This window comes from Trichogramma pretiosum, unplaced genomic scaffold (assembly GCF_000599845.2).
Source record: "Trichogramma pretiosum strain Unisexual culture from Peru unplaced genomic scaffold, Tpre_2.0 scaffold2, whole genome shotgun sequence".
In the NCBI taxonomy this organism is placed as follows: domain Eukaryota; kingdom Metazoa; phylum Arthropoda; class Insecta; order Hymenoptera; family Trichogrammatidae; genus Trichogramma; species Trichogramma pretiosum.
The window spans coordinates 1,574,440-1,586,869 of record NW_019641687.1 but is presented as its reverse complement, the minus strand read 5'-3'; the positions used below and the strand labels follow the sequence as shown (position 1 = coordinate 1,586,869).

The 12,430-nt window shown below is 42.5% G+C and overlaps 2 protein-coding genes across 2 annotated transcripts in view; one reads left to right on the top strand and one right to left on the bottom strand.

Moving 5' to 3' along the window:
• LOC106655189 (otopetrin-1-like) overlaps positions 1-12,430 on the bottom strand; it is a 33,334-nt gene that overhangs the window by 15,646 nt on the left and 5,258 nt on the right. The gene's annotated exons all lie outside the window — the stretch shown is intronic.
• Positions 556-8,792, top strand: LOC106655193. Its single transcript, XM_014375441.2, has 3 exons — positions 556-680; positions 8,157-8,221; positions 8,307-8,792. Exons 2-3 carry the CDS (start codon positions 8,160-8,162, stop codon positions 8,638-8,640), a joined length of 396 nt encoding a protein of 131 aa, XP_014230927.1. The 5' UTR covers positions 556-680; positions 8,157-8,159; the 3' UTR covers positions 8,641-8,792.

Here is a 12,430-nt window from a genome sequence, read left to right as displayed (position 1 = left end):
AAACAAGTAGCTTGAAAATAGTATCAATAAAGTTTAATCGTCGATCTACATGAAAATAATTAATAGCTATATTTTTTGTAGCATGTTCATTATGAATTGGGAGACGAGAGAGATAATGCATCATCCATCATTCTAAGTGTACCAAGATTCTTATTTATGCCAGACGTTTCAGAAGCATTGATAAAGATCTTGCAAATTTTGTATTGTAAATTTTGGATACTGTACCTTCATGACTATGTAAAAAAACAAGATCTGTATGACAAAACAAGCGACAAATCAGCTCATTACTCCTCGATTATCTTATCAATTATTTTATAATTCTTGGAAATGCTCAAGTTTATTACTTAAGTTTTTTTTTTTACTGAAAAAAAGCAAAAACTACTTCGATACGATCATTAATCATGATGAAACTATATATAATAGGCTCACAATTATATACATCGAACTAGTCAGAAAAAAAGCTATGCGCGAGAGGTGGAGAACTTTTGCGTATTTCCCAAAACGGACTCCTGACGCCATCGTCGCGCGCAGCAGTATAAATATAAGCCGCCCTTATCTCGCAGTCATAGCTCTGTTCTTTTTGAGCTTTCGAGGCAGTGACTACTCTGACTCAGCCGAGTGTGCCAGCAGAAGCAGCAGAAGCAATCGATCGAATCAGAAGTTTTAGCACATCAAAAGTGGTGAGTAGCGTGCGAGTGATCATAACTATACTAAATGCGTGTTCGCGGCTATACAGGTGAAGAACAACGAAAAACAAAATGATAAAATTTACCGTACCATGAATAATTGATGAAGAAAAAGAATGAAGCTATTTGTAGAGCTGCTCGGAACTAGTTTCTCGTGTACATACTGGAGTTGCACTAAAGAGACGAAGCATCTTCAACTCCTACGGACGCGTACTTTATCTGGTCAGTGCAAAGCGTTAAAACGGTGCTCTCGGTAAAATGGACCGAGTCTTGAGCAAGCGCGCTAATGCGATATTTCGCGTGTACAGCTGTCGCCTGGTACTCGCGTACGTATGATTTTTCGTTTATGCTCCGAGGCTCGAGTGCGTGGCCATAACTGATTTTCCGACGTCGTTAGAGCGAACGAAAACTGTTGCTCTGTATATATAATATGTGTGTCTGTGTCTAGCTGCGTTATGATAAATATACAGTTAGTCGTGCAGTTTCTACTACTGCTGCTGCTGCTGCTGCTGTTGTTGTTGCAAGTATGAGTGCCCACCAACGAGCCCTACTTTTGCCATTACAACAGCAGCAGAGCTAAATTCGACAGTGCTTGCACACGGTGTCTTTGGAATAGTTTTTTTTGTTGAAATTCCAAAATTTGTCCATGACTTGTTTTTTCGCACACGAAGTCAATACACTGTAATTTTATTAGCTGTACATCGAAAAAAATTGAGAAACAAAGTATCTGGCTTTAACTCTTATCAGTTACATTACGTGTACGAGTTCGGTTTCAAACGAGATGATTCACGTTTGTTTATTTTGTTGCTAAAACTCCAGTCCTAATCATGAGTTCTTCTTCGTCATAGATTTAATTTTTCGCGTTTTGCAGCAATGTAAACAAATGTCACTCAACTCTAATACACGTGCGTAGCTAATCCGATTCCGAGAGAGCTATTTAAATTCGATGTTGTTTGAGCATTTACAAAGCCGCAATTTACTATTTTTTTTTTAATTTATCTAATGATTTTTTCCAACTCGTGTTTTGCTGTCAATCATTATCTTTTTCAAGGAAAATAGTTCAAATAAAGTAGTATGAATTATAACTTTAGTCAATATTACGAAATGTAAAGATCGATGTGAGTCTGAAAACTTCCAAACGTAGACTATAAATTATTTTTGTTCCAATATCCCTCGACTCGTGTGGAAATTCAAAGAAACAAATCGTAAAACGTCAACGAGTGCAGCACTGAAACTAACATATTAACCATTCATAGAAATATTTTCAAAATTGAATTAATCAATGTGATCGGATATTTGATATAATTTTGAAAAAAAACTACTTGGAAACTGTATGTAAGCAAATGTGGAATCGAGTTTTTTCTGCACAGTTGCGATTTTGCTCTTCTTCTGTTTCTCGCTTTTGCTAAAGCCAAGAGAACGATTCAATTAAGTAAGGCAGGGAGCGCTTGACCATATGTCACGGTTTATGCTTCATTATAATCTCGGCTTTCGAAAGAATGTAGCTCAGTTTTAATCTCTCAAGGGCTATTCGGTGCACTGGCTTTTTTCTCGCACGCCATCCTTACAGATGAAATGACTGTATACCGCAAAATCCATATTTACAAAAAAGTTGAACTTATCGTTTGGTCGCGAGCACACGTTTTAATACCTTGGCGATCGATGAATCATTGTCAACTGATAGGACGTATAATTGAAAGAAAATCTGTTGCCTTACTGGTAAAACTGAATTTCGATTAAAATATAAAAAAAAATTATACACCCAACAAAAAATTGTTTTTCAGTAAAGATAATATAATAATTCCTTCTCTTGTCTGCAATAACATTTTAAACTCTGATCGATAATTCCTGTTTCTCACATAAAAGAAAGCTTGAACCCTGGTAGAAATGCAACATTTTTTGACCAATAGTGTAACGCTTTTTCTCATATAAAATGGCCATTTAATGGCCATTCATGGCAAATGACCATTAAATGACCATTTTATATGAGAAAAAGCGTTACACTATTGGTAAAAAAATGTTGCATTTCTACCAGGGAAGCTTTGTTTAGTTCATCTATGAAGGGGAATGATATCGAAAAATTAAGTTTTCGATATCATTCCAACGGAAATTCAGAGTCCGCGTCGAAAATTACTTAATCGTAGTTTTAACTTTATATAATAATATTTGTTTCTTTTGAAATTTTCAATTTCGTCTAACGTTATAAATATTCTACGCGCTAGAGCTGGAGGTAAAAATTAGCAAAGAATGGTCAGTCCTTCGTTGTTGGCGCGCACCATAGATCGCCATCATCATCGGCCACGAGCGCTCATGCATTCACGCAAATAGATATTATGAAAAGAAAGAGAGAAAGAGAGAGAGAGAGAGAGCGAAGGAGTAAGAAAGAAAAATTCGCGGCGATCGGTATCTCCGACGCGCATTAATCTTCATCTTATTAAAGAAGGATGCATCTACCGCTGCGCGTAATATATGCTGTATACGAGTGTGTGCGCCAAACGGCAAAAGGCGAATACATAAATCAGTTTTGCTGCTGCTGCTTATATTGCTAGTTGCGATGTGTTGCGCGCAGCGCGAGTATCGAGTCCAACAACAATGAGTATAGGTATCGGCCTACACCTATAGGTACGATACGTTGAACCACGCATAGAGCTATACGCAGAGTTTCGCGAACTCGGACCGTGAAAGCACGCCCGCACCGCACCGACATATTCATTACACAATCATAATCTGACAATAATATCGAGTTATTTGCGCTTTGGCAGATCTGCATATCGTTTATTGCACGCGAAGCGATCTATAGGAAAGCGAGTCGTTGTCGAGGAAGGTGAGAATAATAGGAAGCAGCGTTCGATGCCCGCATTTTATGATTTACCGGATGCGCGAGAAATGATTTCGCTCGATCTTTGTGTTCCTCGTATACAGATACACAGCGCGCATACACACGATCATGCAAATGAATTTCGGTCGATTTTACTTTCGCCTATCTCGTCACGCGACTTTTTTTTTATCGAATCGAGATCCGATAAATGGATCGATCGCTACACGTGTCGTGTTTAGCACAAGCCTAGCTTCGATTCGACGCATTAAACTCATCGCTAAAATATACACTCTGCATGAATTAGAAAGCGTACGCGCGCTTATTATATCGTATATCTCGCAGCGGGTTCAATCGTTAATGATTTCGTTTATCCGATCGCTGCACGCATTTCTCTTTCGGGCAACGACGACAGATGCGAAAAATGATTCAATAAACGGCCATGCGACGAGCGACGAGACGAGTACTCAACAATTATAAAAATCACTCGCGCGTTCGACATTTTTACGCTGACATAAATTTGCAGGCATCTCGAATCGATTCGTTGCCGCACTAGATTCAAACTCGTTCTCGCGGTCGCTTACCGATTTTGGCTTTGGCGCAGTAGCCCAGCGACACGGCACTGGCGCCGTCCGGCACGTCGACGGCCCGCTCCTCTCTGCCGTAGCGTATGCCCATAGTTTTCCATTCCTCGATCTTTCGAAACTGCTCCTTATTTCCATGTAGCTTGTCAGCTTCGGCGCTCGATGTCTCCCTCTCGCTCTGCTGGATCAGCAGAGTATCGTTGTCGTTGACGTTGCTCGACGCCGGCTGCTCGTCGGCCCTCGACGAGTCGACTCGCTCCACCGACAGCTCGTTGCACCAATCGTCCTGGAGATCGTTGCTGTCTCTCCGTTGCTCTCTCGGCTCGTGCCGATGTTGTTGCAGTTGCTGCTGCTGCTGCTGCTGAGGCCGATAGACGTGTCGACTGGCCACGAGACTTATCGAGTCAACGATTTCCTCGACGAGATCCTCTTCGTCGTCGCAGGAGCGATTCGAGCCGTCGAGATCGCTGCCACAAGTGCGCCTGCGATTTCTGCGTGCAATTGTGCGATCGGTTACGGAAGCTCGAGTAATTATGAACGCTCGAGATCGGTAGCCGCTCGATACCGGTATATAATCGGTATACGTGAACCGGTGTTCTTACCTGGAGGCGGCCGCGGCGCTTTCCATCGGGAATCCTCGGGGCACGGGCTGCATCGTCGGCCTGAGCTCCTCGTCGTGCTCGAGCCTCAACGACGACGGCCAGCGCCGCTCGATCTCGTCCTCGATCTCGTTCATGCTGGCGGCTCTCGAGGCCGCTCGGTGCATCCAGTGCTCGAACGGCACCCGGGGCGAGGGCAGTGCCTCGTGGACGACGGCGGAGGTGGTGGCCGACAATCGCTGGGCCGATCTGCTCCTGCAGCCCGGTGGTATAGGTGGCTTGTTGGCCGCCGCGTGCTCGATCGACGAGGTCCAGGACGAGGCCGAGCGGGTCCTGTGACGGCGATTGCGCTGATCGATTCGCGGTACCCTGAACTCGCGCGTCGTCGGGCTTCCGCTTCGTACTGATGGATCGCGCTCGAAGACGTCGCTCCGATGCTGCTGTAGCTGCTGCTCGTTGGCCTGGAGCATGGCTCGCGCTCGCTCAGGCCGAAAAAGAAGAATGCCTGCGAGCCGCACTCGCCACTGCCGCTATATTATATAGAGGTGGAGTCGTCTGATATCTTAGCTATGCAGGAGCAGGCCGCGAGTGATTATTTATGCGCGCAGCACCGCTTAAACGGTCACGCTGCTACGCTTGCCAAGCCAGGCCAGGCCTAGGCAAACGCACTGTTCTCTCTCTCTCTCTCTGTACAGCAACAACAATGTAGCGTGGATTATACTTGCATAATTCGTATCCTCCTCCTCCTCCACGGCTACCGCCACCGCCACTTCCGATACAAGACGGCTTGACCCACTGACCGTAAGCCAGCGATTATTATTTCGGCCGATGACTCGGAGATGCGGCGCAGTGTTCGGCTTATTATTTTCACGCCGGCGCTGTCGATTGTCTCGTGGCGGCTCAGTCGTCTAGATTCATCCGAGCGTTTCGATCTTCCAACTGCACTTTGACATTTCGAGTTTGTCGCTCGAATCCTCACTCACTCGAATGCTGCCAGTAAATACTTGACGGTAGATAGCGCAAAAAACTTGGTTTACGGACGATGCGTCGTTAGAATTTTATCGCCTTAAAATAGTCTTCGATGAACGTCGGGTTGAATCGATGTACGCGTACAGGAAAAACACACGTTCGATAGCCCTATTAAAGGCTATATCCAGTCCCCGAGTACTCGTGAATTAAGACTTGTTCGATGTTGTTTTTTCGCGGCCTCGTAAAGGACTGCGCCAGCCGACTTTTTTGCCCGGGGAAAATAATATACCTGCTACCAGCTCGACGATCGGCAATAAAATGGCCTTAGTTGGGGCTAAGTCGCCGAGCCAAGGATGAACGTGGCATGCAAGTGTGCGCGTATTATTGTGTACACGTATAATACAGTACTGTTGCCGATCGTGACCGGAGAGTCCAATTGCGCGACTCGTGCCACATAATATTACTTAGCGTCCTCCGGTGATCGGCGGTGTCCACGTACGCATCGCGAGCAAAATTCTTCGCACTCTCGTGCTTATTGCGATGCGTGAGCTGGTTGCATTAGGTGCGCGTGAACGACGCACCCGTTTAAGAAGTTCTCTGGGTTACAAAAGTCGAGCGATTTTTGACTGCTCGATTGGAGGCATAAATAACGGCTTCCGAAACTATACACGTATTGTTCTTTCGTACAGGCCGATTCATCGTCAGCCAGTAAGTATGAAATATGGCCTGTTGAACTCTTTTGTTTGCTTTATTCTCTTGGCGTGAGATCATTGCACATGCTCTTCCGAGAATCTATTTTCTGTATATATTGGCAGAAAAAATCTAAGCATCGCACTGTATACGTGCATTTTTGCTCTTGCTATACGTAATTATAGAGAGGAGCAGATGTTCTCTCATCAATCAGTCGGCAGAAGACTAGCGAATCGACCTCGATACTCGCATTTTCGAGAGGATAGCTCCTTCCATTACATGCGCGAAACAGCTATGCCGTGCGCTCGCTCGGGGCAGCATGTGCAGCGGCTGTCCAGCTGACGCTCGTCATCGTTCAGGAGCCGCAGCGACGCGGTATCTCGCTCGAGGAATCTACGTACAGCGAAAGCTCGTATAATCCGCGACATTATAATTCGACTCTGCGCGATATCGTAGCTTTCAGGTATACGTGAGCGACATCGAGAGCCACACATATGCTGCCGATCGCTTCATCGTCGAAGCTCCATAAAATCTGCTGGAAGTTCTTCTCTCTCGCCCGAGATCTTTCAATTTTCACTCTTTTTGACATTGTGTACTTCTCTAGTACAATCTGTCGCTCTGCACACGCGCGGGTCCAATGCACTTTAAAGCCGCGCGAGAAATTTCTGCTGTGCTGCAAATCAATTGCACGTCGTGCGCGCCGCGTAATACCCGCGCTCGTGCATTGCCCGTCGTTAAAAAGTGAAACTTTTATATCGCTCGTCGTTTGAATATATGTGTGGAGAGAGAAACGAACTGTGACGAGGATCTACGAAAGCACACGCGCACACATGGCGATTTTATCTCGTCTGAAAAGTCGATAACGTAGCGCATCGTCGTTTATTATAATAGGGCATGATGTGCGCTCGAAAGAACGACTTCTGCATGCCAATGCAGTTACCGATTTTCCGAGCGGTATATTTAAGCGCATGCAAACGCGCCGTGCGTATTTAATAACTGTAAATTGAAAAAAGGCCGCGACGTTCATACTTATGTACTCTCGCGTGGCGCTGCACTGTGTGCCGATGCCAGCGATCGGACACGTACTTACAAGGTTTTAACTCGACGCGTCGCTTTTCACTTGGCCGTTCGCACAAAGAGCATAATGCAGCAGCAGCAACGGGTTTACACGCATTCAGCGCTTGCGTATACCCTTTTTCCGACTATCCTTCCTGTATACGTTGAAATATTGGACGAGGAAGGTATTTACGACGGTGCAGCTCGATTGTGCGTTCTAATTCCGAAATTGATCGATTTGAAAAACGATTGAAAACCAACGTGGAGAGCCGACATTCAAATGATATCGAGAAAAGCGTATGTGGACCAATTATCGAGTTACAAATGACTACGCCGAGTTCATTGCGGAAACCGGTCAAGGTTACAAGGTCGTGAACCTTATGTAATACAGAAGCGTGTACACGCGGCACCGGTTTGTGTTCTGCGCAATTCAGCCCGTGGCTATTTCTGCATGTGAACGACTTTAAACTTCACGCACGAGTAAACGAAATGTCGAGTGAAAGTAAAGCGTCGGGAAACTTCATAAGAAATGATATATTTACCAGTGCTGAGTAATCATGCGTCGCAAGTGTTATCGTTTATCAACCGATACTTATCATAATAGCAAAAAAAAATCGTCGTAGTAATTTTTTTTTCGCCGACAGTGATGATATCATATAATTAAATCGTTGGGAGGAAAATCTATTGAAAATTATGACTGTCTGTAAATGCAAGGACTGATTAATAGCAAAGATTAATCTTCATTTTTCCTTTGCAGAAAATGTTTGGAAGCAAATCGACCGTCGCCCTCTTGGTGCTAGCCTTCGTGGCCTCCACTTATGGGTAAGCCGTTGAGAATTGAAAATAAATCCGACTTCATACGAGCGACGCAAGAAATCTTATACAAAATTATTATTTTCCAAACTAGACTGCACTTCTATGAGGAAGGTATGCCCATCAGCAGCGAGGAAGCTAACCGTCGCCATTTAACTCTGTCGAAATCCAATAACACCTTCACCACAACTGCCGATTCTGGCTTCGGAGTTACAACCACCGAAGGTTACAAGATTCATTACTACAAAGCCCAGAGCGTTTACGGAGAGTTCACAGTCGTCTCAGGTGGTGTTGGACACAACAGCATCAGCTTCGAGTACAAAAACCCAAGTGGAAAGGAGGACAAGTTCCTCGTAAACGTGGAAGCTTCGGCTGACATCGACAAGATCTGGCCAAGCAGCCCAAGAAAAATGAGAACCATCCAGTGATTTCGCCATTAAGCAGTTTTTAATTTTTTTATAACTAGCCAACGAAATGTTACGCTATTTTTTTAATTTTTTCACTTTTTAAACTATCGATTAAACATGTGTGATTATTTGTAAATTCAATTGCTCGCAATAAAGATGTTGAGAGACTATAATCTGTTTTTCATGTGCTACTATCTAAACACAATTCTTGTTAGTTTATGTGGAACTTTGTATCCCCGGCGACGATATCTGTTGTGCCAAATTGATTCGAGCACTGCATTCCGCCAAGTTGCGATAGCGCTAAGCGATCGTTTAGTTCTATGGTTCGATCGACAGCCGATGCATCGGCTGATGCGAGCTTTCAATTTTTCTCGATATCTCGCGAGTGACAAAAGTCGATTTCTAAGTGGTAAAAATGATTAACTGCTTTAGAGCCAGTAGGACTCTGCTACTACTGTTGACCTTGATCACGCTGGATTTTTGCCACGGGTACGTTAGCGGGTAGGTTGTACGGGTACGCAATTCTTGTCACATAAGCACCTCGAATGTTCGCAGGCAGCACTGGCTCATGCAGGGCAACGCGATCAGCCAAGAGGAGGCTTCGCGACGATACATCAGAGTTGCGAATTTGGCATCGACTCTGAATTTATCCGACACGATAACGGCGACAATGAGCGCGCGACCCCGTCACGTCATACACTGCGTAATGGCAGCTTCGATAAGTCTGAACGGCAACGTCAGTCTGCTCGCCGGCGGCGTGAACTCGACGCAGGCCACTGTTCGTTACACGAGCTTAAATAACAAACCGGATCAGTTCTATTTCATGCTCGAAAGCCACATAGCTTCGGACGAAAAGGAGGAAATAATTGTTACTCCTTGAAATATTACGATACTACGAGGGGAAATGTGTGTGAATTTTAGTAAAAATTTTATAAATTAAAATATAAACCACACTCGAGTTTTGTCAATATAAAAACGTCAAACGCGGTATCGCACGCGGGTGTATCAGATTTTCATTCCAAGGTACGTACAATCGGCGCGATTTACTCGCTCGCGCGCGCCAACGTGTACATCGCAACAACAAAGTCCTGGGAAGATTGAAGCAAGGGATACAGCTCCTTTATTTCTCGGTGCTGTAGCGAGCTGCCTCGAGCTCTAAATAAACATGCATCATCGTCAACGTTAATTACTTCATCAGCATATTGCAGTGCGGTCGAGGCACGTACATATATGTATAAAGTGCATATATCTTTATGGGATATATGTAGGGCTGCAGCGCCAGCTCGTGCATGCCATTGCGCGCACCTCTGCGCGAGTTCGAATGAACATACACACATACAACGCGATGCGCCTGGCAGTCCGGCAGGCGGCTACACGTGTAATATAATATAAGTACATACACGCACTCGAGTGCAGAATTTGTATTTGCGGCCAGTGCACGAGCAAGCGAGAGAGATGGAGCGAGAGCTGGCCCTATGCGAGTAATCAAAGCTACGTTCTAGGATCCTTGAGGCTGCGATTTACTGCGAGTCTTCGCCGCCGCCGCCGCCGCCGCCTGCACTGAGCTAGAGCTGAGCCTCTGCTGTTGCAACTAGCTATTCATGGGCACCGGGCTAAAAATCATGCGCATTTCTAATTCCTGCTATAGGTAGCCTGCAGGCGTCCTTAAAGACGTTTTTTCGACTCACCGTTAATCGCAAATGAGACGCTGTTCGATAAACGCATGCGAGATTGAGACTGAGTGCTCTCGTGATACGCTCATCACTCCTGTGCGTCGATTAATTCAAATCTTTTTTTTTATTATTAATGAACAAATTTCAACAGCTTATGTCCAAAGTCGCGTCGATTAACTCGCGGAACAAAAACTACGTGTAAAATTCTGTTTGAAATCATTCAGCTACGTGCGAGAATGTCGTTCAAGATTCGATTGCAATAAAAAAAGTGTGTCTGTCGGCCACTACTTTCCCTGACATTTATTCTGCGAATTCCATCATTTTTAACACTTCGCTTTACATCTTTAACTTCCACTTGACTTGAACATTTGTCACTAAACTAATATTGTGTTTTCAAGTTCATTTTTTTTTACAATTGTTTTTAAAATTTATGAAGTACGTAGAAATAGTTTTCCTTTTAAAATAGTATATCGCAATACCTTATTTAAAATTACTCAGAAGGCGTTGGGAATTTATGAAGAACAATTTCATTTGAAGAATTTTTAATACACATAGAAACTTAATCAAAAGTACAATCGTTCGCAATTGTAAATAATACGCAAGAGTTTTATTCTACATCCAACCTTTGCTTTCTTCAATTTTTGTTGATTTATTTGTTCTGAAAATGCGACTAAACGTGCACGTGAAAGACTATTTTGCACATTTTTTTAACGCACAAAAACTTTCTCACTTGTTGGCAACTTTTAATCGAAATTAAATTTATAAATAAGGTGAAATTACATCAATTACAAAACTACACGTAGCTTTAGCTCAATTTTGGTATGTATTTAAATATAAATGGATTTTCAGAGCATAAAATTACTCAAATTTAGTGTGAAATGATGGCAAGAAAATGTTGTTCTCGCCTCGCTTAAAGTCCGATTCAGTATAGTATTTCAATCAGTAAAGTCAGAGTATTGAAGAAATTATTAGTGTAAAAGGTAAGGAAAGCGAGCATACGACAAAATGATATCAACTTGTAGTGCAGCTAAATGGTTGACAGATCATCATCGCTGACAAACAAGTTCTCGACTTCGTATAAGTGTATTATATTACGTCCTGTATATGAAAAATAAGCTGCAAGTATACAGAAGGTGAATCGAGGTTGATTTATATCCAAGCCCACGTGAATTTTCCGGTATAAGAGAAAGTCTTTGCAACTCTTGCAAGTGTGGTGCGCAATGCATCAAGATCAAGTTCACTGGCATTTATCGTGAAATGGTAAATGAAAAATATGAAGAAATCAATTTGAAATTTTTCAATTGCAAGAAAGCAAGGATTCTTTCCATATTGACAAATTAAACCGATTGTGATGTCATTTGTGTTTTAATTTTTCCTCCAAAATTTTTGATTCGTAAAAAAAGGTCAATTTCTAAATTAGCTCTATGATTCTATCATTTTTTGTGTATGTAAATGAGACGCAAGTGCCGATTATGTTTAAGGATCAGAATGAATCTTGTAGAACAATGGGTCATTGTGTTGCAGCACAATAATGAATTTGCACTTTACTAAGAATAAGCATTATTTTGTTTACAACCAAAAATGTGTTACACAAATATCTTTTCTGAAATCAATCATGAAATTCATCGATTTCCTTTAAAAATATTTACATTGAAACTAAGGTATATTGGGGGAAGCTTTTCCTCCATGTAAATGAATTCAATTTCATGTGAAATTATTTAAATTAAAATGATTTCAATTAAATTTAAATATTTTTTCATGAATCCAGTAACTTTCGATTTAATGTTAAATCCTTTAAATTTGATTCAGATCATAGTCATTTTAATTCATTGTACGAAATTAAATTCGTTCAGATGAAGTAACAAATTTCCTTCACCTTTATATTAGTTCTCACAGATTTATTTTTAATTGTGTACATTTGAAATATAAAAAGAAAATACTAATCGAACTCGGTTTTGACTTATACAATTATTTTGACTTTGCCACTTGCAGATTTACAGCTACAAGTACTCGCCATCTTGCGGCATAGGCTATCTTAAAATATGATATCATTTTTATGAATAGTTTTTTAATAGTTATTTTTCAAAAACGCACTTCACGCACATAATCTTTTCATTCGTCTACACTGAAAGAAATTT

Excerpts from the sequence above, each read along its gene's own strand:
- LOC106655193 (XM_014375441.2), top strand. The coding sequence starts at position 8,160 with ATGTTTGGAAGCAAATCGACCGTCGCCCTCTTGGTGCTAGCCTTCGTG. Across the intron at positions 8,222-8,306 it reads TTCGTGGCCTCCACTTATGG|ACTGCACTTCTATGAGGAAG; the intron begins GTAAGCCGTTGA and ends TTTCCAAACTAG.